At 35.6% G+C, this 27905-nt stretch overlaps 1 protein-coding gene across 1 annotated transcript; it reads left to right on the top strand.

Moving 5' to 3' along the window:
- Positions 1–27020, top strand: ZUFSP (zinc finger with UFM1-specific peptidase domain). The gene is made up of 10 exons (XM_011935064.1): positions 1–254; positions 1524–2096; positions 7802–7912; positions 10064–10182; positions 12099–12267; positions 16296–16484; positions 16751–16916; positions 21028–21179; positions 22700–22920; positions 26768–27020. The coding sequence occupies exons 2-10, from the start codon at positions 1538–1540 to the stop codon at positions 26813–26815; spliced, it is 1734 nt and encodes a 577-aa protein (XP_011790454.1). The 5' UTR covers positions 1–254; positions 1524–1537; the 3' UTR covers positions 26816–27020.
- Positions 27021–27905: the final 885 nt, after the last annotated feature.

Raw genomic sequence — 27905 nt, 5'->3', positions numbered from 1 at the left:
AGCGGCGCATGCTGGGATTCTTTCTTTTCCGTGGGCGAAAGGAAGTGCCTTTTGAATGAGGTACTGACGGCCGAGGTGTTGGAAGTTCCTAATTCTTTCCTCGGTTAACTGTGAAACTCTGCTTATTGGGAAGGCCTGGCCTCAGTCATCAGGTCGGGAGAGGCATTGGACGCCGCGCACGCACTCCTCTGCGAGCGAGGCCCGAAGGGGAAGCCTAGCGACGCGCAGTGTGGCAGCTACTGGCCTCTGGGCCGGTAAGAATTGATGGTCCCCTCCCTCATTCCCCAGGGCCAAAGCCTTGACCCACTTAGTGCCTGCTAGTTTCGCGTCCCTGGCTTGTGCCTTTGGCGCGGAACGTTTGGGAGACTCGGCCTTGGCGGCATTCTGACTTCACCCACCAAGTGCCTAGCCTGGCACTGGGTACTTTCTTGTCTCTCGCTTCCTCTGAGGCGCCTGGGTACCCTCTTGTCTCTTACCCGCTTCATCTGAGTCCATGCCCAAGTGCATCATTCTGTGTCTGACCGTGTCCCAGCCACTACAAGAGAATAAACTCCGGGTGTGACTCTAATCCCACTGGGGGCCCGGGAGAACTGCCTTCTAAAATCAGAGACTATATCCATTTGTCTGGAGAGAAATGAAAAAAAAAAGGACAATGTAGGGAGGTATTTTAAAGGTAAATTTGTTTAAATGAAGGGAATAGTGCCATTACTTTTCCTGTTTGATTTTAAATAGTCTTTAAACACTTTTATGTCAGTAGTCAGTACTTTATTTGTCCGTAAAATCCAAAAGTAACTACCTTTGGATTTTACAGTAGTCTTTGACAGCCTCAGAGAGATGAGATCCCTTGCCCAAAATGACGAATCTGAAATTAGTACCCAGTTCTCTTGACTCTGGAATAAGTGCTTTTTTCTACTATACCACTTCTGCTTTTATTCTTGGGGCTGAGGATACAGGCTGCTTAGCATGACGGGGTTAGCATTTTGGCTTCCACCTTTTTCTGCTTGTGGTGACCTATCTGAGCCAGAATTTTTTTGTGTAGAACGATAATAATAGCACTTAAATTAGTGTGATACATTTAAGGCTGTTTAAGTGTTAAACTCTGCTATTAAGATGTCTTTATTTACCCTCCTCAATATAATCAGCTTCAGTGTTCGTTATTTAGATATATCAGTTGATAAATAGGTTTCTTCATTTTTTCCTACCTGATTTATCTTACCTGGATAATTTTTTAAACGTTATATTTTCTCCGCCTTGGGCCAGAGACATTTTTTTGAAATATTTTATTTTAAAAATTACTTGTTTTCATTATTATTGCCTTTTTTTTTTGAAAACATAAACTTGAAATTTTGGTTGATATTTATAAATAAGTTTTTGTATTTGAGGAACAGTAAGTACATTGAAAACTTCTTCCTCAAAATAATCCAGCTTTAAAGACCAAATAATTGTCTCAAATCGTTTTATGAAACACATTTTTCCTTCAAATCTTACTTTGAAATTTAAAATAATGTTATGTTCTTTTCTAGCTACTTATCATACCATGCTTTCCTGTGATATTTGTGGTGAAACAGTAACCTCAGAACCAGACATGAAAGCTCACCTAATTGTTCACATGGAAAATGAAATTGTATGTCCGTTTTGCAAGTTGTCAGGTGTGAATTATGACGAAATGTGTTTTCATATTGAAACAGCTCATTATGAGCGGAATACACTTGAAAGAAACTTTGAGAGGATAAATACTGTACAATTTGGAACTTCAGATAACAAGAAAGACAACACCCTACAGTGTGGAATGGAAGTCAATTCAAGTATTCTTTCAGGTTGTGCATCTAATCATCCAAAAAATTCATCTCAATGCCTGACTAAAGATAGTACTTTAAAACATGAAGTCTTTTATTCAGAGAACTTAACTGAATCTAGAAAATTCCTGAAAAGTAGGGAAAAACAGTCTGGCCTAACCGAAGTAAAAGGATCTATCTATGAAACAACGTACGGTCCTCCCGAATGTCCATTCTGTGGAAAAATAGAGGAGCATAGTGAAGATATGGAAACTCATGTGAAAACAACGCATGCCAATCTTTTAGACATTCCATTGGAAGGTAAAGTTTTAATTTCAATGTAAATTATTATAAGTTTACAGCCTCAATTTAATATGTGGTGGTCTAAAAGTTGGTTTGTAAGTCAGCTTACCACATATGTGTTTCGAAATCCATTTTATGTCTATAGCATTTTTCATTTGCCATTATTGAAATAGTACATTATGGAAAGGAATTTTGATGCAGATATAAAATGTTTCAGCTACATTGAGAGTAGTTTTGGAACTTTCTGTCTAGTTTCCAGAGGGTATTCTTTTTATTGTCACTAACCCAATAGCATCTGGACTGTCCTGGACTCTCTGTCTTTGCATTGAGTTCTAGTTTGACTGCATTATTCTGTTATGATTGGAGAACCAACTGTCTGTGATGTCAGTTCTTTTAAATTTGTTGAGGCCTGTTTTATGGCTCAAGACATGATCTATCTTGGTCATGTTCCATGGGTACTTGGGAAAAAAAAGTGTATTCTGCTTTGTTGGGTGGAATGTTATGTCTGTCACTAGATCCTGTTGTTTGTGTTCTGATTATCTATATCCTTGCTCGTTTTCTATAGTAGAACTGTCTAGTAGTTCCATCAGTTTTTGAGAAGGGGTTGTGAAATCCCTGATTATAATTGTAAATTTATCTATTTTTGCTTTCAGCTCTGTCAGGTTTTGTTTCATGTATTTTGAGGCTCTTGTTGGTGTGTACACATGTAGGATCTTAGGTCTTTTTCTCATTGTTGGACTTTAAGAATTTGTCGGGCCAGGTGTCATGGCTGTTGCCTGTAATTCCAGCAAGTTGGGAGGCTGAGGTGGTCAGATCCCTTGAGCCCAGGAGTTGGAGACCATCCTGGGCAACGTGGCAAAAGCTCGTCTCTTCAAAAAAAAAAAAAAAAAAACACTAGCCAGGCCTAGTGGCTTGCATCTGCAGCCCCAGCTATTTGGGAGTCTGAAATAGGAGGATCACCTGAGCCTGGGAAGTGGAGGGTGCAGTGAGCCGTGATCACACCACTGCACTCCACCCTGGGTGACTGAGTAAGACCCTGTCTCAAAAAAAAAAAAAATTGTTCTGTATTTTGGATACAAGTTCTTTTTTGGATGTGTATTTTGTAAATATTTTCTCCTAGTCTGTGGCTTGTTTTTTCGTTCTTTTAACAGTGTCTTTCATGGAGTAGAAGTTTTTAATTTTAACGAAGTGCAACTTGACAGTTTCTTCTTTCATGGATCATGCTTTTGGTGTTGTGTCTAAAAACTCTTTGCCAGCTTCTAGAAGTTGGATAGTTTTGCATTTTACATTTAGATCTGTGATCCATTTGAATTAATTTTTGTAAAAGGTATGAAGTCAGTGTCTACATTCTTTTTTAGTGCATTGCTCTGATTATGAAATCAATATCTTGTATGTAGTTATTTTAATTTCCTCTATTATGAACTGCATGTTACATTTTTTGTACACTTGAGTTACATGGATTTTTCACCTGGATATTGTCAAATATTTTTTGAGTTTTTTTCAGTTGCTTTTAAAATATATTCTCAATACTAGTCCTTCAGCTGTATTCTATAAGATGTTGCTTATCCTTGAATTTTGTGCAGTATTTGAATTTTATTTTTGTTTTCTATGTATTGTCTAAAAAAGTATTCTTTACTCTGAGTTCAAAAAGGTGTTCTCATATATTCTAAAAACTTTAATGTTTTATATTTTCACTTTTTAAAATTTTTTCTGGATTGTGTGTGTGTGTGTCTGTGTGTACATGTGTGTATTTTGTGAACTTTGGATCTAATTTTTATGTTTTCTCTGTGCAGAAACCAGATTTATCTCTGATTTATAATATAGTTTCTGTCTTTTATTACATATCTGTGTGGGCCAGTTTCTGGTCTCTTACTTCTGCTTTATTTATGTATGTGACTTTCGTTTCCTTATCACACCACCATTTTAATAACTATTTTGTAAAATGTCATCAACATCAGATAGGACAGTTTTTCCCTTGTTCTTCATTTTCACTATCAACTTAGACCTTCTCATTCTTTTCTTTGAGTTTTATAGCCATATTGTCAAGTTTCATGAAAACTGTTGTAATTTTGTTTTAAATTAGATCAAAGTACATCTCCCTGTTAATTCAGGTCATCTTTTGTATCCTTTAATACAATTTTGTGTTTTTTTGTTTTTTTTGAGATAGAGTTTTGCCCTGTCACCCAGCCTGGAGTGCAATGGCACGATCTCTGCACACTGCAACCTCTGCCTCCTGGGTTCAAGCAATTCTCCTGTCTCCGCCTCCCGAGTAGCTGGGACTACTGACACCCACCCAGTTAATGTTTGTATTTTTAGTAGACACAGGGTTTCGCCACGTTGGCCAGGCTGGTCTGGAACTCCTGACCTCAGACAATCCACCTACCTCGGCCTCCCAAAGTGCTGGGATTACAGGCATAAGCCACCACACCCAACCTTGTGTTGATTTTTCGTTGCACATTTGTGTTAGTTTTATTTCTGTATAGTTTATAGTTTCTGTTGCTTTTGTAAATTAGATTTTTTCTCTCTCATCTAAGAAACTTTTGCAGTTTTATAGAAACACTGTCAATTTTTTAGATAGTTGAGGTATCCCGTCTTATTCAACTATTACTGATTTTATTTTATTTTATATTTTTTGAGACAAGGTCTCATTATGTCACCCAGGCTGGAGTTAAGTGGCATGATCATGGCTTACTGCAGCCTTGACCTCCTGGGCTCAAGTGGTTCTCCTGCCTCAGCCTCCTAGGGAGCTGGGACTACAGGCCTGCACCACCACGCCCAGATAATTTTTTTTTTAGTGGAAATGAGGTCCTGCTATGTTACTCAGGCTGGTCTTGAACTCCTGTGCTCAAGCAGTCTTCCTTCCTCAGCCTTCCAAAGTGTTAGGATTGCAGGTGTGAGCCACTGCATCTGGCCTGTTACTAATTTTAATAATTCTACATTAATTCCCTTGAATATTCTAAGTATATCATTTTATTATCTGGTAATAATGAAAATTTACGGACTGCTGCAAGGAAAAAAATAAGTGTATTGATTAAAAATGCCTGACAATCCTTTGCTGACACAATGTTTCCTGTAAGTTTCTCAGGACCAGTAAACTGGTGAATTATGGTAGTCTTATGAGTCTGAATGTTCAGTTGAGTTTTAAAAAGACCTGTTGTCATTAGAAGTACAGAAGTTAAATAGGAAAATAGCTAGATTTAACCAATGTTCAGTTATAGTAAATGGAAAAGGTGAATTTGCAGGTGGTTTTTAGGGAATGATTATCATATAGAGAAGATGCATGGAATCTGGACTGGAAAGTAAAGAAGAACATGAGGGTGGTAATGAATGACAAAAAAATAGGGTTTGTATATTCTGTATAGGAGGTTTTAGTTAGGTCAAACAGTTTTTAGAGTGGTAGAATTAAAAGAAGTGAGGTGGAAGGATAGGTGGTCGGGAATGATATTTGAAATTGAGATTTCAGAGGTGGTTCATTTATTAGTGATAACAAATTATGGGTATAATTTTTGTCATTCGGTAGGTAAATTAGGGTAAAGGAAAAGATTATTGGAAACAAAGGCCTAGAACTATCCCTGTGGATATTGAAGTTGCTAAGAATGATCATAGTATAGGGGCTAGGAAAAGAAGATTTTGATCCAGGTGTTAAAAATACTGCTAGTAAATGAAAGGAGTGTCTAAGACTTCAGAAAATATTAGGCACTAAAAAAGGTAGGTGAGGCCGTATTATGGTGACATGAATTATTACAAAAATGGGGCTTAAAACAGGTTTGACAGTGATGAAAGGGAGCAAAGGGGATGCCTCTTCTAGTTCTAGGGCCCTGAATTGTGAAAGAAAAGTTGCCTCTGTGTTAGGGGGCTGTAGAGAAAATGGGGTGTCATGAACCAACCAGATTTTAGTTAAGAAGGTGAAGTGAATATTCAGAGAAAGATTGTATGTATAGAGAAGCTGACTGATGATAGATGATATTTCTGGAAGGCATTGGGTAGGTATTGGGAGAATAGGAGGGGTAATAGCTTGGGTCAGATCAGTGGATGTCCTTCAGATATTTAAAGATTGTTAAGACACTGCCACTGAACAATTAGATTGGATTCATTGACAGAACAGTGTTGGTGGTTATGTCAACCCTAGATGACTCCACTGGACAATGATGGCTAACCTCTGAGGCTTAGTTTAGATTCTGGTGGTAAAAAAGGTATACAGGGATATGAGGTGTAGTGTGGTCTAATGTTGAGGAAGGTTGGTTATCACTTAAAACTAGAAGGGGTGGAGGGTTTGGCTTGCAGTAGTGTGATGATCAAAGAGATAAGCAAAGGCCTCCTTGACACTGGCTCTGACTCTAAGACATTTTATGGTAGAGAACTGGCTGAAAGACTTCTCTTATATCCCCCAGCATTACTTATGGAAGCTGTATACCATTATTTCTTAGTGCAGATTTTGGAAATATTTTCTGAGTACTTATTAATACTTCATTTTCTCTTGAGCTTTGCCATTGAATTTTTTATTCCAATGATTATATCTTAATACTTTCATTTTTTTCATCTTTCTATTTTTGCTTAGTAACTTTCTGTCCTGGTTTCAAAGATTCAGTTCCCTCCTTTATTTCAGTGAGCATTTCGAACATACTTATTTTACTGTTTATTAGGATGGCTGTAGCTCCATTTCTTCACAGGTAACTTTTTTAGTTTTAGATTTCTGGGCTGTTTTTCTTGGCATTGCAGCCCCCAATGAGTTTATCAATTCAAATTTTAGTGTTCATCTGTTCTGGGAGTTTTATATGATCCCTTCCCTGTGAAGCAGTTTCATGGTTCCTTCACCCTGGCTATTCACAGTCTCTGCTTTCAGACCAGGCCTTACATATATGGATTGCTGCATGCTTTCACTCTGCATATACGCACAATTCTGGGTCCCTCTTCTATGTCCCCTATCTGCTAGGTCTTGGTCCATAGATGGACCACTTCTGTTTTTGGCAAGCTAGACCTGTCTGTGCCTGCAGTGCTATGTGATAGATGTAGCTCTTTAATCTCCTGCTCCTGTGTAGACAGTATTACCCTAATTCCCAGCTTTATGCTGAATGTTTAAGTTCAGCACCTTACCACTCTGGTGGGTGCTGAGAATTTAGCCCTAAAAACCCATGTCTAGACTGGGCCCTACTTACCACTTTGATTTTCCTTTCTGCTTCTCTTGTTTTGACTACAGATCTGAGTATTTATTATTAATATTTCCCTTTTTTGGAGTGATGTGAGAGGTTTTGCTATGCTCAGCCTTCTATCTTGACCCTAGAACTAGAAAAATAGCTTTTAAATCCACTACAAAGAGCTTTTACTTATATAAGGTTAATAAGTGGTAGAGAGTCTTTGACATGGGGTGAAATACCTAAAAGTTAAAAAAATAAAACCAACTTGGTTGGGCATAGTGGCTCATGCCTGTAATCCCAGCACTCTGGGAAGCTGAGGCAGGAGGATCACTTGAATCCAGGAGTTTGAGACCAGCCTGAACAGCATAGTGAGACCCCATCTCTAAAAAACAAAAAAATAGCTGGGCATGGTGGCACGTGCCTTTAGCCCCATCTACTTGGGAGGCTGAGATGGGAGGATTGCTGGAGTGAACCATGATGGTGCCACTGCACTTCAACCTGGGCAACAGAGCAAGACCCTGTCTTAAAAAAAAAAAAAAGAATTAAAATTTAAAAAATAAAAACAATTTAATTATGTCTCTAATACAGACTGTGATCAGCCACTCTATGATTGTCCTATGTGTGGGCTTATATGTACCAATTACCGTATTCTTCAGGAACATGTTGACTTGCATTTGGAAGAAAACAGCTTTTGCCAAGGTATGTTTATATGTTTAAAGATAAAAATATCATTTAATTTCTACTTTCTAGGACACATATCTAATTTTTAGATTTGCGACATGGAAAAAATATTTAAAAATACATCTTTTCCTTTAAAAGTGTTATATTTACAAGTTGAGACCATTTCTTTAGCAGCTAGAAGTAATTGAATATTGTATTTGGTCAGCAAAAATTGTTGAACTAGAAAACTGCCATATGGCACCTAAAATTTAACAAATGAATGTGAACTATGTAACCAAAACATCTTTCAATGCATCTTGAGCTGCTTGAGCAGCTTCTAAATGACTTATTGGTTTTATTGTGATTCCATAAAAGTTTTCCTTTCTCCCCTACGTTTTTTAATAGTGGCTTTGTTTAAGTAATTATTATGGCATCTTAGAAGTGGAAAAATTCTATATGAATTTTAGAAGCCCACTGAACGAAAATAAAAAGTAGATCCCAAGAGAAACCAATTGTATTTTACCCTATTTCAGTTTTTAAGGTACGTAGATAGCTTCTATTAAGATAGAGGTCTTTAGTGTCCAGTGTCAATGATCCTAGTACCAGTATCAGTGTTCATGGACAGTGTTACTGCTCACTCACCCTAACCCAAAGTTGAGATTATTGGAGCAAAGATGGAAAAGTCCTCTGCTCTGGTGGTTTCTGAATGCCTGCTAATCCTTACTCTTATTTATGATAGGCTTTGTATGAGCACATATATTACACTGTAAACCTATAGTGGGTACTAAGAAAAAGATATGGTCTAAGTAAATCACTGTAGATAGCCTCAGGGGACACTAAATATTGATTGTGACTTGTGTATCCTCAAGAATGGAAGGGTGACCAAATAGGAAGATGTAGCAGCAAGTGAGAACTTGGAAAGGAAAGGGGCCGGGCGCGGTGGCTCAAGCCTGTAATCCCAGCACTTTGGGAGGCCGAGACGGGTGGATCACGAGGTCAGGAGATCGAGACCATCCTGATCTACACGGTGAAACCCCGTCTCTACTAAAAAATACAAAAAACTAGCCGGGCGAGATGGCGGGCGCCTGTAGTCCCAGCTTCTCGGGAGGCTGAGGCAGGAGAATGGCGTAAACCTGGGAGGCGGAGCTTACAGTGAGCCCAGATCGGGCCACTGCACTCCAGCCTGGGCGACAGAGCTAGACTCCGTCTCAAAAAAAAAAAAAAAAAAAAAGAAAGAAAGAAAGGAAAGGAAGAATATTCAGTGATATAATTAAACCATCAGGTCGAGGGGTTAAGGAGACAAAATAGTGGCCAGAAGCCACCGACAAATGGATCTGGGGGACACTGAGTAGAGAAGATGCAGGGTGACATGTTGCAAAGTTTTACCATTTTCAGGGGCCAAACAGTAATTAAATTATTATCTAACACCTGTACTTTGTAAATGTGTATTTTTATGCTCTTTATTATTTTCTTTTTCTCCCCTAGTATTTCTTGGAAAAATCAATCTGCCTTAGTTATGTTAAGGAGTATCAATGAAGGATGTTACTTAACCTTTTAAAATTCCAGTTTCCTCAGTAAATAATAATACCTACTTCATAAGATTGTTATAAAGATCAAATGATATAATTAATGAAAAGTGCTTGTCACAGCTTAAACACTCAGTGAGGCTGGATATAGTAGCTCATGTCTGTAATCTCAGCACTTTGGGAGGCCGAGGCTGGTGGATCACCTGAGGTCAGGAGTTTGACACCAGCCTGACCAACATGGCGAAACCCGTCTCTACTACAAATACAAAAATTAGCTGGGCATGGTGTCAGGCACCTGTAATCCCAGCTACTCGGGAGGCTAAAGCAGGGGAATCACTTGAACCCGGCAGGCAGAGGTTGCAGTGAGCTGAGATCGCACCATTGTACTCCAGCCTGGGCAGTAAGAGCAACACTCCGTCTCAAAAACAAACAAACAAACAAACAAACAAAAAAAACAGTGACTATTAGTTGTCATTTAGTTGGAGGTTATTCCTTACTGAAGCAGTTCTAAGTTTTGCTAGATTTGTACTCAGTTCCAAATCATCACAGTCATGAATAAATGGCAAATAATAGCATTTACTCTATTTTAAAAACATGTATTAAATAATAAATAATCTTTGATTGTAACAGTTATTTTATTCTGAACATTAAAAATACCTAACAGGCATGGATAGAGTCCAGTGTTCTGGTGATCTGCAATTGGCTCACCAGCTTCAGCAAGAAGAAGACAGACAGAGATCTGAAGAATCAAGACAAGAAATAGAAGAATTTCAGAAGCTGCAGGTACAAAGATTAATAAGAATTATAATATTTTGATTTGGTAAAGTTATTTTTCAAATATGCTTTCAGGATTCCAGTATATTATTTTTGTCCTTGTTATTATTCAAAAAAAATTTATACATGTTTGTAACAGCCACCATTTATAAATATTCATTCTAGTCGGACACAGAAATAGTCACTTCACATACAGTATCTCAAAATCTTTACAACAAATTCATGGTTATTTTAGGCTCCCCCAGCCCCCTTTTTTTTTCAGATGAAGAAATGAAGACAGAATGGTTAAGTAACTTGCTCAGTGTCAGGCAGCTAATTAGTGATAAAGCTTGCATTCAAACCTGTGTAAGCTGTGGGACAAATTAGGAAACCAAGACTCCGAATTTAAGTGTTTGTATAGATACTTGGAAGTGAAATTTATACCTAGAATTAATGTCTCCTGAGTCTTAAATTATTTTACAGATTGCAATTTCAGGCATTTAGAAAGAACCATTTTATGGGAAAATGCTTTTTTTATGATATTTGAGGCTTCGTTTATCTCAGGTGGGTGGTTTTACCTGTTGGACTAAACTGGCAGCATCTGGTATATTTTTAATGCATTTAAAATTTTAATGTCTGTTTTCCTTTTTTCAGTCCTAATTTGTAGACTGTAGTGTTATCTGTGCTAATAATGCTCATAGATTTTGTTGTTGTTTGTTTGTTTGTTTGAGACAGAGTTTCGCTCTTGTCACCCAGACTGGAATGCAGTGGTGCAGTCTCAGCTCACTGCAACCTGCTCCTTCTAGGTTCAAGTGATTCTCCTGCCTCAGCCTCCCAAGTAGCTGGGATTATAGGTGTGCACCACCATGCCCAGCTCATTTTTTTGTATTATTAGTAGAGATGGGATTTCATCATGTTGGCCAAGCTGGTCTTGAACTCCTGACCTCAGGTGATCCGCCTGCCTTGGCCTCCCAAAGTGCTGGGATTACAGGCCTAAGCCACCATGCCTGGCCTATTGCTTATAGTTTTTAAATGTTCTGTTTTTAGCGATGATAGGATAGTGCATAAATAAAAAGGGTTTACAATTGAATAGGTTTGAAAGGGTTCAGTTAAACAGGTTTGTATACTTTGGGACTTCTCAAAACCTTTAATATACTAATGTGCATGTACATATCACAATTTTCCCGGACTTATTTGACCTCACTTTTTTTCTCAAACATCTCACATGGGTATTGTTGCTTAGAATGTGCTTTGGAAGACCTAATGTAGGATTTTTTTCTCACTGATAACTCACAATACTTGCAAAATAGGAAAGAAAATTGGCTTTTCTTAAGACCTTTATGCCTTATGTAATGTAAAACATGATCAATACAAAAAGTTTCCAATATTTAAGGCGATTATGTAACTTTGCAAGTTAGTCGTTTAGGTCTCTGAAAACTTTTACGTAGAAAAGTTTCTATGAAAACTTTTCTGTAGAAAACTTTTCCGTAGTTTTATACATACTATTTGAGATTCTCAGTCCAGTGTACAAAACATAGTTCATTTATTGTGTAACATGACTGACTAAATAAATTATGGATTAAGTAGGCCTTTGTGGACTAGACTGGGAACCAAATAACAAGGACTGACAAATTTCCTTGAAAAAATCAGTAAAGGATTCAGAACTCTTCTGCCTCTCCCAATACCTGAGGTAGAAAGACAGGATCCTCTGCTTTCCCTACTTCAGGAAAAGTAAGTCTCTTGCCCCGAAGATTGATTATAAAGAAGTGGTTGCTTATTAAGTCAATACTTTTTTTGTGTGTATGTTATTAGTTTTTGTAAAAATCTTTAACTTGTATAAAGTCTATAAACTAGAATGTTTCAACATGTTTCCAAATAAAATTATAATTTTCCATCCTGATAGAGTTACAGGGATGTAAAAAGTCATTTATTTTTATGTTCAATAGAGACAATATGGTTTAGATAATTCTGGAGGATACAAACAACAACAACTACGAAATATGGAGATAGAAGTAAATAGGGGAAGAATGCCTCCATCTGAATTTCATAGAAGAAAAGCTGATATGATGGAATCATTAGCTATTGGTATTGATGATGGAAAAACAAAAACTTCCGGTGAGTACTTAAACATCAATCATTGTTTTAATATTGCTTACACCACTGAACTAATAATGAGAATCATTTTAATTTTGCTTAATTTTCATAATCTGTACACTTTTTTTAAATGTATCATTTTAAAACTTCTGAATTATTTTTACAGTAAATAATTCACTTAAAAATTTACTTTTATATTGTATTACTTGACATTTAAAAAACTGCTCTAGACAGTGCTAAGAAAAGTATAATGTGAGCCACATATATAATTTTAAATTTCCTGGATCCACATTAACAAAAGTGAAAAGGAACAGGTGAAGTTAATTGTGATAGTTTAAACCAGTGTATCCATGACATTATTACTTCAACACGTAATCAATATTAAAACTATTACTGAGACATTTTACGTTCTTTGTACGTTCTTCAAAATCCATTTTGTATTTTCTACTTTACAGCACAACTCAGTTGGGCAGCTACATTTCAAATTCTCGGTAGTCACAAATGGCTGGTGGCTATTTTATTGTTTGTACATTTTTAGACACTGACAGCTCTATATACATTGTATCCTTTAACTCAAACATCTTCTCCTGTACTGTTATATATTCCAAATAAGGTCATTGTTGCTTAGAGAAGTTACAGTGACTTTGCCAAAGCAAGGTTACACAGCTGGTTATTCCTAATCATATCTTCCTTGCCCCATAATATGGCTTTTTTCTGACAAGTATTAAAATTTTTTTCTTTGTATATATTAATATATAAACAGACTTTTTATAGAAAGAAACTTTGTTACTGCCACCCAGATTTTTTGAATCTTAATGTTTTGCCATATTTACTTAAAAGTTTTTAAAGCTTCAACACCTTTCATAGGTATTCAAAGCCCTTTATGTACCCTTTTTCTGATTCTAATTTGCCCTCCCCACAAGGGAACTGTTATCCCAAGTTTGATATTTGTCAGTCTCATACATGCTTTAGTACTCTTACCGTGTATGTACATTTCCATAAAATATTTTGCATGTATTTATCTATAAATGGGATACAACTTGTATGCTATAAATTGTTTTGCTCAAGTATGTTGGTTCTTACAGTTCTACTTCATTCATTTTAGCTGCTGTATAGTATTTCTTTGTATGAATTATAGCTCACTTATCTTGTTTTCATATTGATAAACATTTAGATTGTTTCCAGTTTTCTACTCTTATAATTTATTAGCATGTCTTCTCCAGGAGTTTCTCTAGTATTGCATCTAGAACTGGAATGCTAGGTTAAAGGGCATGCAAATCTTCAACTTTGTTAAGGTTATTGGAGAATTGTTTTTCAAAGTGCTTGTAATCTACACTCACACCAGTGTATTTCACACACTGTATGGTGACACTTTTAAATTTTTGCTATTTAACAGGTTATGAGATGATACGTGTTTTAATTTGCATTTCCTGGATTACTCCTGAGTTAGTTTCCTCTTGAACAAATTACCTATTCTCTTCCTTTCTCTGTTCTCTATTGGGTTGTTTGTTCTTATTGATTTATAGTAGTTCATTAAGTATTCAGAACACTATTCTTTCATTAGTTATATGAGATGCATATATCTTTTTCAGGCCTATGGTTTGTGTTTAGATGTTATATATAGTGCCTTTAATTAGACAGAAGTTTCGAATTTGAATATAATCAAAGTTCTCAATCTTTCTATTTATTATTTGTGTCTTAAGTAACTCCCCCATCTTTAAGATCACAAATCTATACCTTTATGTTTTCTTCAAATATTTCTATTTGGCATTTCACATTTTGATTTTTAATCCACCCAGAATTTGTTTGTATGTATATGTTGGAGAGAGGAGAAAGAAGATAGGAATCTGATTATTTTCTCCTTATTTATAACAGTCCTTATAGCAAGTATGTATTATGCTTATTTATTTCACTACCATTTATTGAATCTATGTTTTCTCCACCTATTTGTAATACTGTATATTATAGATTTTCATATATCCATGAGTCTGTTTCTAAAGGCTGCCTTTAAAATATTTTCTCAGGGGTCTCCATGTAAAAAAGTTCTCACTATGGCATAGAGCATCCTACAGATGTGTGATACGATTCGTTAGGATACAGGAAGAAAATATATCTGTAAAAAAGCACACTGCCCTGTAATATAGAAGTGATTTACTGTCAGAGATTTTTATTTTTCATTAATTATGCAAGTGTTAATTAAGCAGCTATCATTTAAAGAGTCTTCACTATTATACTGCAATCTTGTTATAATTTTAACAACAGAATATAACTGAAGATAAATTTGCTGTGGAAAATATCTAAAGAGATTTAGGTGCTAAGGAATAAAAAGTATAAGGAAAGTTTCCTCTAAAGCAGTTGTATGATGTTGCTAAGACAGTGTGGCGCGCCATCTGATATGTAACATATATACTTAAATATACTAGAATGTTTATTACTTTTCTTTCTATTTTTTCTGTCTGCCACCCCACCTCATTCTTAAAGGGCTGTCTCAAATCTTGATCTCTTAATCAAAGTCTATGATATTAAAATCTACATTTAGCTTGCTTTCTCTGAATTCCTAGGGTACCCATTCATTCCATGCTACAACATTTAGTACTCAATTATATAGTATTTTAATTGTTGTTTTTCTTGAATTCAGGTCTTTCTAAGTTCTTTGGAAGTGATTATAGTGATGAGTATTTCTCTTTCTCATGGTGCAAGGCACAGCTACAACTATTGGTTCATTTAATTGTTTTTATTTATTGATCTTTTATTGTCTGTCTTAAAGACAAAAACCCGTTTTCTTATAGGAAACCATTCAAGCAAAAAGGATTTAGTTATTGTCTTTGGTGCCAGAAGCTATGAGAAAGTTATGGGGAATATAAATAAGATCTCCCTACCCATAGGCTTCACAGAGTCTGTAGAGTATGTGAATATACACAGAGAACTATAGTATTCTGTGACTGAATGTGGCTAGTACCTTGGGGACACAAAAGCAAGGTTAGAATCAGAAAAAGAGTCTATGAAGACAGTAGCATATGAAGGATCTATAATTTTGAAACATAAGGAGAGTATACTAAAAGCAGGAAAGGGACAGAGTCAGATGTCCATTGTCCTAACACCTAGTTTTTCCGTATTATAGCACTTGTTATAGTTGGGGTCCATGACATTTTAAAGGATATTATCATATTTATCTTTTTGTACTTAGCACTTAGATAGTGCCAGGTGTATAAAAAGTACTTAGCAAATGCTGAATTTGAAAATTATAATTTAAAAAATTAAATTAAATTAAAACTCCATGGGCCAAATTATGTTTAATGTGTTCAGGTAGGCCACAGCCAAATTTAAAGCAAGAAGAGTAATGTGAAATAAAGGTAAGTCGATGGATAGCTTTCTGTGGACTTCATATACCATAGATTAGAACTATTCTAATTAGGTTTATAAGGCTGTTAATAAGATTCCTAAACCTATTGTTCTGCCTTAAGAAAAGTTGTCTTCTGTTATCTCAAACAAATTAATTCATCTCCCCAAATAGCAAAATGGAATAAGTTACTAAAAGGTTGAAATTTAGTGTATTGGAGTATGGGATATGTTTATTATTCATGAAGTTGAGTTTTTAAATGAAAACATTTGTGTTATGCTTTGAAAATGGCAGAATAATCTGCAAAATAAAATCTTAAATTACAAAAAAATTAAAACTATTGGTAATAGAAAGCTATTAATATTTTTTGATTGGGAGCAAATTGATTAAGACTGAATGATCTCCTGTAGCCTATACAATAAAATGGAGAGACAAGAAGAACATTTTTTCAGCAGTTGTACTTTATGTGCTGGGCCCTGCAGATGCAGAAAATTTCAGTGAACTGTAATAAATAATATGCTAGTGTGAGGAAACTTGGATTGTAGTAACAAGCAAGGGCACAAACTAAGGTTATAGCAATAAGAAGGTGAAGAAGATGGAATTGACAGGATTTAGATATGGAGTGTGAAGGAGAGGTTGATACTAAAAATGTATGAGATAGTCATATAAAAGTGATAATGACTGCTTCTAAATCTCTTTTCTACTTTAGGAATTATTGAAGCACTTCATAGGTATTATCAGAATGCTGCCACAGATGTGAGGCAGGTGTGGCTTTCTTCAGTGGTGGATCACTTTCATTCATCTTTAGGTGACAAAGGTTGGGGTTGTGGTTACAGAAACTTCCAAATGCTACTTTCATCATTATTACAAAATGATGCTTATGATGATTGCTTAAAAGGTATGTGAAATCTAGTACTCTGAACTTGTCATCTGATAAAATACATATGATATAGAATGATATAGCATACACAATTAATAGCTTTAACAATTAGCAGATATTTATATAAGAAACCTGAATTCTGGTTGGAAGAAGAGAAAATGATAGAAGATGTCAGGAATAACTGTCTTAAAAACTGTAAAGTTCCCCTAGTACATGATACACTGCTAGATGATATTCAGTACTTTATTAACAGTCATGTAACATGTTTGCTTGTGTAATTTTAGGTATGTCGGTTCCTTGCATTCCAAAAATTCAATCTATGATTGAAGATGCATGGAAGGAAGGTTTTGATCCTCAGGGAGCCTCTCAACTTAATAACAGGTTACAGGGAACAAAGGCCTGGATTGGAGCATGTGAAGTATATATACTCCTGACCTCCCTAAGGGTGAAGTATGTACCTTAAAACCTAAATAAATGTTATTTCCTTATCTGAGAGCTTTGTTTTTTTAAATTTTATTTTTTATCAAAGAGATAGTTTAAAAATAAAATTAAGTAGCACTGAATTAAGTAGCAATGAAAACCAGCAACCTATTCACTATCTTGTGCTCTCCTGTACCCTCAAGTCCTGTCGCTCAGAGGCAACTGTCACTTCCATTGTTTTTAAATAGTGTGCTTTCATAGTTGTTTCTTGGTTTATGAGTTTTAAGTATTGTCTGTTTTAATATCTTATACCTGTTTACCTTCAATCCTTCTAATATGATTAAACATCAGTTTTTATTAAAATCAGAGTTTACATCATTTTATAAAGTCAGATTTTATTACACAATTGCATAAATATTGCTCATTGCTGATTTTGTTTTCTAAAATCATTTATAATTTTTTCTTGAGTTAATAATTGTGTTTCCTTTTCTCTTTTACTGTAATATGTGACTACATCATGACCTCAAGTTTTTGCACCCCACCTGTCGTGTAATCTGAGGCTCTTCTTGTTCTCGGACACATCCCTCTTGGAGCCTTCTGTCCTCTTTGCTCCAATCTGGACTTTTTGCCTTCTAGATCTACAGCTATTATGTAGCATTTGTTCACTGTGTGTGTGTGTGTTAGGACCTGGGTTTTTCTTGGATTTCATGTCTCTTTTTTAGATTACTTCCTTTTGCTCAAGCACTTCCTTCATTAGTTTCCTGAGAAAGGGCACCTAGTCATTATGATGGCTATATTATTATTAATTCTACAGTCATTTTCACATCAAATTCAGTTTCTATTCTTCTGATGTCTAGCAATGAATATTACTATTGAGATGGTAAGATGTGATCAGATTCTCATTTTTAAAATGTATAACCTATTTATTTTCTATGGAAGTTTTTCCAGTCTTCTCTTAGCCCGTCATAATTTCACGATAGTATGAAATTTCATTGTGGGGTGTAGGACTTTGATTCATTGTGTTGGGCATTTGTTTTTCTCTTTGAATCTGGAATTGTGAGTTGTCTAAGATCTTAGTTCCATCTAGGATAGTAGGTAAGAGCTTGAACTTTGGAGTGAGACTGCCTAACCTTGATTTGTAGCTGAATGAATGAGCTCGTCTGTACCTAGGTCTACCATTGATAAAAGAAGGTATTAATAGTAGTTAGACAATTAAATGGAATAATAAAGTGCTTAGAACTATGACTGGCACACAGCATGACTTCAGAGGTTAACTATTGTTGTTTGATAGTTATAATCTCTCCATTTTCTTTGTGGAACTGTTGATAGATGGCCACTGAACTTCTCTTTTTTTTTTTTTTTTAATTTATTTGAGACGGAGTTTTTGCTGTGTTGCCCAGGCTAGAGTGCAGTGGCACGATCTTGGCTCACTGCAACTTCTGCCTCCTGGGTTCAAGTGATTCTCCTGCCTCGGCCTCCTGAGTAGCTGGGATTACAGGCTCCTGCCACCATGCCTGGCTAATTTTTGGAGACAAGGTTTCACCATGTTGGCCAGACTGGTCTTGAACTCCTAACCTCAGGTGATCCATCCGCCTCGGCCTCCCAAAGTGCTAGGATTACAGGCTTCAGCCACCACTCCCAGCCTGAACTTCTTTACCTTCTAAGTTTATCATGTCTCTTTTTTAAAAATCTTTGCTTTTTGTTTTATTTTCTAGATTTATCAAATTTATCTCCCAATTACTGTATTGAAATTTTTGTTTTCACCATTATGTTAAGGAGTAATTTCAGAGCGTCATTTTCTTTATGGTTGCAAAATTTCTTTCAGTGTTTTCTTTCTATTGCCTGCATTTTGTTTGTTCCATATTAATTTATTTTCATGTCTGTTTACTTTAGTCTTTTCTATTTTGAAAGCTTTCTTTTAACTTTTGGAAATCCTTAGTTGTCCATTCAGAGAGTGAAGAATGAAACATTAAAAAGCTGATTTAATGAAACATTAAAAAGGACTGCATAGAGCTTGCAGATTAGCAGATTTCATTTAGAAGTCTTAGGTGGAAGGTTACTATTTGATTGGGGTACTCTCAAATATCATTATATATAGAGATCTTTTCCCAGAAGTTATCCAGAGAAGAGTTTTTCACTCTCCTGCCTAGAGTTCCTGCATTAGTGGAGGGGAGAGTTAAGATGTGATTTGCCTTCGAAGCAAACGTTCAATTAATCTCATATTTTTAGCCTCACTGTACTCAAACCTTGTGCTGGCTTTCAGCCTCTCTCTGATTTTGAAACATATGGTCTCCATTTTCTTTTATTTACTTGGATATGTTCTCTGTGCTGCTTTCCATTTTCTGAAGATGTGAGCTTTTTTCCTCTCTATTCCCATTCTCTTTGTCCTTGGGTATTTAAATCATTTTTTCCTTCAGTATTGTGTCATCGGGCTTTTAAGAGGAAATAGAGATAGATGTCTGTGATCATGTTTAATAGAACATTTGCCTTAAGATTTATGGCTTTATATTTTCTTTTATGTTTGTTTCTAAGTTATTTAACCAGTGTATCACATTCTTTTTACCACATTAATTGATTAGATTCAGAGGTAAAAATATTTCTTTCATTTATATAGAAAAACTAATATTGTGTGTATATATAATGACTTTCTTGAATTATTTAAATTTAAAGAACTATTTTAATGCCCTCTAAATTTATTTCTGCTTTCCTCCTTTTTCTTTTTGCCAGTCTGTTCACACTTTCAGATTATATATACTCTGTCATGTTTTGAGTTTTAAAGTAATTCTTTTTCTTTTTTTTGAGACAGAGTCTGTCTCCAGTTTGTCGCCCAGACTGGAGTGCAGTGGCGCGATCTTGGCTCACTTCAACCCCTGCCTCCCAGGCTTAAGCGATTCTTGTGCTTCTGCCTCCTGAGTAGCTGGGATTACAGGCATGTGCCACCACACCTGGCTAATTTATTTATTTATTTTTATTTTTAGTAGAGACAGGGTTTCACCATGTTGTCCAGGCTAGTCTTGAACTCCTAGGCTCAAGCAATCCACCTGCCTTGGCTTCTCAAAGTACTGGGATCACAGGCGTGAGCCACTGCACCTAGCTGTAATTTTTGTCCAGCTTCTTTCTTGGTACCTTAAATAATTTAGAAAGCTTTTTTATTAATATATTGTGAATGTGTTTAATAGTTATTTACATGTCTTTCTGTTGCTCTCTGTATGAATTATACTCTGTAGGGTACTGTTTAATTAGTATTCTAAATGTAAATATGCAAACTGCTAACCCCAAAACATTCTTTTTACTTATAAACAGTTTATCCAGAAGTTTATTTGAGCACTTAAAACCCAGTAACCAGCATTAAATTTGCTGAGGCTGAGGTTAGCAATTTGGATGTTTTAGAGATTTTATTGCCAAGAGAAACAAGGACAGGATATCTGTGCTGTAGCTTAAAGTGATGATAAAGCTATCAAATGCTTTTAGTTGTACCTGACCTTTCAAAAACAGTCGTTGAGTAGTATAACCAGTGTTTCTGGCTAAAAAATTGTTTATTCAAGGGTGACTTACTCTTGAAGGAAGAATACCACAGTGGTCTGGTGGCAAATAGGAGATAGATGTATAGATGTGGGTACACACACATTTTTCTATGATCTTTACAATTATTTTTTGTTATAGAGATTTGAAGTGTTTAGGGTCTATTTGATATATACAAGTGGCTATTGAGGAATTAAAATCAGAAATCAGCTTCTAACTGATCATCAGGGTTAGAAACTAGAATAAAAACTGTGAAAAAATTATGTGTAGATGACTTTTTAAAAATCAAGTATGGTCATTATTTACTATTCATGGAGATTTTATATATCAGAAAATGTTTGTGACCTTTAGGTTAGTCAGCAGACTTAATATGAGGTTCTTTAAATAGTTAGCTAGTTAGAGGAATAAACAGGGAGAATTGTTAAATAGTTATCCCCCACAAAAAGGAGTTTTTGAGATAAATAATAAAAATTTGTATTTACTTTTCTTTCTTCTTTTACAGGGAAGTAATGGCTAGAAAAAGTTAGTTCTAAACTAAGAATTTGTTGTATTTGATAACTCCATCAATGAAAATATTTTAAAATGCCCTTTAAATATGCATTTTATCAATTTTTAATAGGTGTCATATTGTTGATTTTCATAAGTCAACTGGTCCTTTGGGTACACACCCTCGCTTATTTGAATGGATATTGAACTATTATTCTTCAGAGGGGGAAGGGAGTCCAAAGGTAGTGTGTACATCTAAACCTCCTATCTATCTTCAGCATCAAGGTTAGTATTAATATAACTCATACTTGACAATGTTATTTATAAGATAACAAATTGTTGCTTTTGGACAGTTTAAGGTTTCTGTTTGTTTTTTTAGAGAGAGTCTCGCTGTGTTGCTCAGGCTGGAGTGCAGTGGCACATTCTTGGCTCGCTGCAACCTCTACCTTCCAGGTTCAAGTGATTCTCCTCAGCCTCCTGAGTAGCGGGGATTACAGGCGCCTGCCATCATACCTGGCTAATTTTTGTATTTTTAGTAGAAACAGGGTTTCACCATGTTGGCCAGGCTGGTCTGATAATAGCAGAGAGTATTATGACATTAATCTGTCTAATTTTTCAGAGCTCCTTTGACAGTACAATACTTTCTTAGGAAATTAAGATTGATATTTCTACAGTACTTTGTTGGGTAATGAAGATTGATATTCCTGACATCTTTAGGACCTTTTTCACTTGTTGTTTTCTGTTTTTGGTTCACTTGTCCTTCATTGTTCATCCCTTACCTTCTTGGGTGTTTACCCACATGTCACTTAAGTGAGGCCTTCCCTGACCTTACCTTACCTTACTTAAAAGTGGAACTCAAGGCCAGGCATGGTGACTCGTGCCTGTAATCCTAGCACTTTCAGAGGCCGAAGTAGGAGAATTTTTGAGCCCAGCAGTTTGAGACCAGCCTGAGTGACATAGTTGAGACCCTGTCTCTACAAAAACATAAGAAAATCAGCGAGATGTTGTGGCACATGCCTGTAGTCCTAGCTACTCAGGAGGCTGAGGTGGGAACGTCACTTGAGCCCTGGAGTTGGGGGCTATAGTGAGCCATGATTCTGCCACTGCACTCCAGCCTGGGCAGCGGAGTGAGGGTGTCTCAAAAAAAAGTACAACTCATCCCAACATCCCACCACTGGCATTTTCTTCATTTATTTACCTCGTTTATAGAGTATCTCTTCTTATTAGGATATAAGTTCCAAGAAGTCAGGCACATTTGTCTGTTTTTGTCTGCTGTTATATACCTTCGTGCTTGGAATAGTACTCCGCACATAGATACTTGGTAAATTATGAATGATGGTTTGGATTGACAGAAATAAACAGAAGTAAATATTAGGAATTTCATTGTTTAGGGATACAAACTATAAGAGGTTAAGCTTCCTCCACTGATATTCTAGCATTTATAGGTTTACTTTTGTTTACCTTTTGGAATCATGAGAATTTTGTTCTAGAACAGTTTTTGTTCTTTCATTTGAGATAATTTGAATAAGAAGGATCAAGGGATTGGGAAAGGAAAAGTAAAATATTTGGCAGAATAAAAGCAGAGTTTTTTTTGTAATGAAGCCTTTAGAAAACTAAAGTTAAATGAAAAAACTGAAGTAGAACTAAACTCTTATGTCTTAGGAGAACTCAGATACATATGTGTCAGAGAGTCTGACTATATTTATATTCTAAACACACATAACGCTTACACAGCATATATACAGAGACTTTGTATAACTAAGTAGATGTGATATATGTATAACAAAAAAAAAATCTTTTGATAGGTCACAGTCGAACTGTTATTGGAATTGAAGAGAAAAAAAACCGAACATTATGCTTACTAATATTTGATCCTGGATGTCCTTCTCGAGAAATGCAGAAATTATTAAAGCAAGACATAGAGGCTAGCAGTCTCAAGCAACTTCGAAAATCTATGGGAAATTTAAAACATAAGCAATACCAGATAGTGGCAGTAGAGGGTGCTCTTTCTCCAGAGGAGAAAGTTGTAAGTATCTAAATATTTATATGTGAAGTTTGAATGAGATTAACTTAAAAGTTTAAAACTTTTAGTTTAAAATTGGTGTTATCACTTTTTTCTTTTTTTTTTTTTTTTTTTTTTTTTTTTTTTTTTTTTTTTGGAGACAGTCTCACTCTGTTGACCAGGCCTGAGTTCAGTGGCATGTGATCATGACTCACTGTAGCCTTGACCTCCCAGGCTCAAGCGATCCTCCTGCTTCAGCCTCCTGAGTAGCTGGGACTACAGGCACATGCCACCACACCCGGCTAATTTTTGTATTTTTTGTAGAGACGGGGTTTCGCCATGGTCCCCAGGCTGGTCTCAAACCCCTAGGCTCAAACGATCTGCCCACCTCAGCCTCCCAAAGTGTTGGGATTACAGGTGTGAGCCACTGTGCCTAGCCCACTTTGTATTCCTTAGCACCTTACTCTGTTTCATTAAGTTTTAAAAGACATTTGGTTTTATATGTTCTTAGTTTTCTGGAATGAACATATTTATATTTGAAATGGTACTTTAATGACTTTCTATACTTAGAGCTTCATAAAAGTGTTTAATGTCAGGTGAGCAATGAATAATAAAAACAGAGTAAGAAAATCAATAACTTAATCCAAGGAGACCTAACTCATATTGGTCTTATAATTATGATTTATTAAAATACGATTCTTGTGATTCCTAAGGCTCTATTTTATGCACTTGGGCTTATTGGATATTCACATTTCTAGAATTTAACTTCAGTAGAATTTCCTCTTGTCTTTATTCCTTGCAGTTAAGTGATGCGCACAATATTACAGAAAAATTCCTAGGAATTGAATCCTAGCCACTACACTATCAGAGAGGGTCATAATCTTGTAGAAAAATTCCTAGGAATTGAAAAATTTCCACTTGGTATGATAGCATATCAAGTCTAGAAAATGCGTAAACCCTAAATTAAGAAAAAAAGCTCCAAAATACTTCACATTGATTTATTTCCCTCTAAAGAGAAAAGGCACTGAAGACTAGAGACAGTTATGGAGAATAATGGGATCATGGGGGAAAGGACTATAAGTTTTTGAAATAATGGAGCTAGAGTAATCTTTTCAGCCTCATAACATGGGATGTAAAGGCAAGGATTGTTTAAGAGGTTCTTTAAGTTACTTATGATACATTAAAAGATTTATTTGTAATGATATAAGTATAAAAATTGCATTCTTTTTTTTAACCCTATCATTAAATTGTCCAGAGAAAGTTAAAGGTTTAATTATTTTAAAATACCAAGATGCTTACTCACCAATGTACACATTGAGAACATTTCATACATTAATTTTTTTTTTTTTTGGAGACCAACACTCACTTTATCACCCAGGTTGGAGTGCAATGGCACATTCTTGGCTCGCTGCAGCCTCTGCCTCCCTCCCTGGTTCAAGTGATTCTCCTGCCTCAGCCTCCCGAGTAGCTGGGATTACAGGCATGCGCCACCACGCCCAGCTAATTTTGTATATTTAGTAGAGATGGGGTTTCACCATGTTAGCCAGGCTGATCTTGAACTCCCAACTTCTGGTGATCCACCTGCCTCGGCCTCCCAAAATGCTGGGATTACAGGCGTGAGCCACCATGCCCAGCCACATTAATTTTTTTAACCCTATCATTAATTTTTCCAGATAAAGTTAGAGGTTTGTTTCAATTATTTTAAAATACCAAGACACTTGCTCACCAGTGTACACATTCCAGAGCATAGGTGTGGTTAAATATTACTATGGAGTCTTGCTGAACATTTTAGTTAGCTGTTATCTTTCTGGTTTTGGAAATTGAGCTGTTTATGGGGTTAGAACACTAAAAATGTGCTTTCTGCACTATGCATTTGATGTTCTAGTTTTCATAGTCATGAACAGTAGCTGTGCTTTAACTGTAAGAATTGTAACTTGGCTAACAATGTGTAACACTGCCAGGTAGAAAAGGAATAATAATAATAAATATAATAAGATTTTAATTATAATAGATTGAAATAACACTTGTCTAATGCTTATTCTGTACTATGGGCTATCCTAAGCACATTACATATGTTAACTAATTTAATCCACACAACAGCCCTATAAAGTAGACACCATTATTAATCTCCATTTTATAAAAGAGGATGCTGAGGCAGAGAGAAATTGTATTCATAAGGTAGCACAACTGCTAAATAGAGAGTCAGGATTCCAATTTAGGCAGTTTGCATCTGGAGCCCTGCCCTATATTGCCTCTTCTGTAAGGATACAAAACCTGATAGTCATGTTTGCTGAGCTTTTGTATGAACAGTTTCACATTTCTTCTTGAAAAGATACTACATTTTGAAAAATGAAAAAAATTTAATCTTACTAGTTTAATATAACTTATTTTTTTAGCATCTGTTTCTTATAGTGATTCTGTCCTTTTTAATAGTACTTTATACTGTAGGAATTCAGCCAATATTAATGTGCCAAGTGTTTTGCAGATCATCAGGTGGAAGTCTACAGCTTTATCTAAAGGGCAAAATAGTAATTTTACTTTTATTTCGTATTAGCTTTTATAACTAATTCTTTAAAAGTCTATTTCTTCAAAGCAATAACTATATAATTTTTTAAATTATAGGATTAAAAACAAATTTGATAGTTTACGATATCCCAAAATATATTTATAACTGCATTTTATGTTTTGTTCTTCATATTTGTACTTATGATTAGTTCTGATCTTTTAATAATCATTCAACTATTATAGAAAAAGAGTGGTTTTCAAAAATTTTTTTTTTATCTTGGCCACTGTCTTATAATTACCATAAGACGTTTCCGCCATAGATATGTTTTGAGTGTCTACTAATTTCAGACCCTGTTCTAGATATTGGAGCACTTGTTTAGGTGAAGGGATTTATTTTAGACAATATCACCTAATGCAGTTCAGTTAAATAGTAAATACAAATTTATGCAATAGCCATGTTCCTTAATTCTTTTTCACATTATGATATGCAGTTTTATTTTTATTTTTATTTTTTATTTATTTTTTTTTTGAGACGGAGTCTCGCTCAGTCGCCCAGGCTGGAGTGCAGTGGCCCAATCTCGGCTCACTGCAAGCTCCGCCTCCCGGGTTCACGCCATTCTCCTGCCTCAGCCTCCCAAGTGGCTGGGACTACAGGCGCCCGCCACCTCGCCCGGCTAGTTTTTTTGTATTTTTAGTAGATACGGGGTTTCACCGTGTTAGCCAGGATGGTCTCGATCTCCTGACCTCGTGATCCACCCGCCTTGTCCCTCCCAAAGTGCTGGGATTACAGGCGTGAGCCACCGCGCCCAGCCGATATGCAGTTTTAAAGTTACCCCACTATATTCTTAATTTTCTATTGTGTCATTCTTGTATTCTCAGCTTGATTTAACTTAGTTTTAATTTAGCTTAGTTTGATATGTCTTGATTTGGAACTCAGGTTGTGAAAATAGCACAAACATTGAAAATTTTTTTGAAGTGACATTTTTAAGACTATAATGAGGGATATGCATAATGTTTATAAAGTTTCTCTCTGCACAGCCCTGTCTTCCTCTAGCCTCCTCTGTTTTTCTTCATCTCTCTCTGACTTTGAGCCAGCATTTTACTTTTGACTCAATATTCCATAAAAAAGTGACATTTTCTATTTCATACTGTTTTGTCTTTATCTGGAATTTTCTTTGTTTATGTCTTGACTGGAAAAATGTTTATTCCTAACTTTATAAGTTTGAGATTACAATTTTTCTTTAGGAATTTTCATTATTATCTTGAAAAAATAATTCCAGATTTTATTTTTTATATTAGAGTGACAATACATATTCTAATTAATTGACTTATAGCTTAAAATTGTTTTTTAAAATTTCTTTTCAAGGCCAGGAGACAAGATTCTCAAGTCTTTACAGCCGAGAAGATTCCTTGAAGAATCAAGCATTTCAGTGCTTGAGAACAATACTTTGTTTTTCTAAATGTAGATATTGAACTCCTTAACACAATTATGAATCTGTGAATTCTCTAAGTCTTAACATATAATTTAATTTCTAAAATGCCTGTGTTAATTAAGTTATACCTGTCATACTTCATTGTTTGGTCATTATTTCAATAAAATATCTTGTTTTTGCATTGTGGATTTTGTTTTTCTTATCTATGTTTCAGAAACCAGTTTTATTTTATAGCTGTAAGCTAATGTGCATTGAGTCCTTACTTCTGTTAGGTACTCTTAGTATGTTACATATATTACTTAGTTTAATCTTCAGAATAGTTCTGTGAGACAAGTACTATTATTAACCCCATGAAGAAGCAAGCTAAAGCCCTGAGAGGTTAGTAATATGCGCAAGAAAATAATCTTGATCCAGGGTATGAACCTAGGCTATCTCACTTCCAACCAAACTCTTACCATTAAACTATTTGGCTGCCTTCCATTAGAGAACATGTATAATAAAATGTCTTCCTCACTGCTTAGAAATAATATTTAACAGGCATAGTTCTATAAACAAGGATTTGCTTTTATTGTTTAACTATACAACTGTGATTTAGAGTCTTGTGTTTAATGTGTTCTGTAGAAAAGAAACTTTCCACTTCTTGTTGGATATGCCATGTGTGGTTGCAACCAAGAATCCTGGCCAATGTAATTCATCAAAAAATTACCAGAAGCTCACAGTCCATGGGTAGAATTTAGCTGGAACCAGACCAACATTGGAAACTAGAATATGGTCTAATTTATAGAAGGAACAATCTGGTTAGGAGCCCATAATTTAGATCCCAGAGAGGCTACATCTGATTGGCATGAGACTATCTAATGGGACAGAGGCAGTTCCTCAGAAGGAGATCAGGGTAGGTAAGGAAATGGATATTAAGCAACAAAAAAGAACATGTCTGCTGTGTTGTGAAAATGAATGCCAACCAACATGAATGAAGTGTTGTGAATTTTAGGTACGCCAACAAAGACTGAAAGTTGCACTTCAAGAATGAAATAGTATTGCCAATTTAATTCTGGAAACCATCTTTCCTGA

This window comes from Colobus angolensis, unplaced genomic scaffold, assembly GCF_000951035.1.
Source record: "Colobus angolensis palliatus isolate OR3802 unplaced genomic scaffold, Cang.pa_1.0 Scaffold14, whole genome shotgun sequence".
NCBI lineage: Eukaryota > Metazoa > Chordata > Mammalia > Primates > Cercopithecidae > Colobus > Colobus angolensis.
Note: the sequence above shows the minus strand (reverse complement) of the source record. Positions and strands in the feature narration are given on the sequence as shown.

Bases quoted from the DNA above. Each gene is read 5' to 3' on its own strand.
- ZUFSP (XM_011935064.1), top strand. From the start codon at position 1,538: ATGCTTTCCTGTGATATTTGTGGTGAAACAGTAACCTCAGAACCAGAC. The intron at 10,183-12,098 runs GTACAAAGATTA...TATGTTCAATAG, and splicing joins AAGAATTTCAGAAGCTGCAG to AGACAATATGGTTTAGATAA. The intron at 12,268-16,295 runs GTGAGTACTTAA...TTTCTACTTTAG, and splicing joins TGGAAAAACAAAAACTTCCG to GAATTATTGAAGCACTTCAT.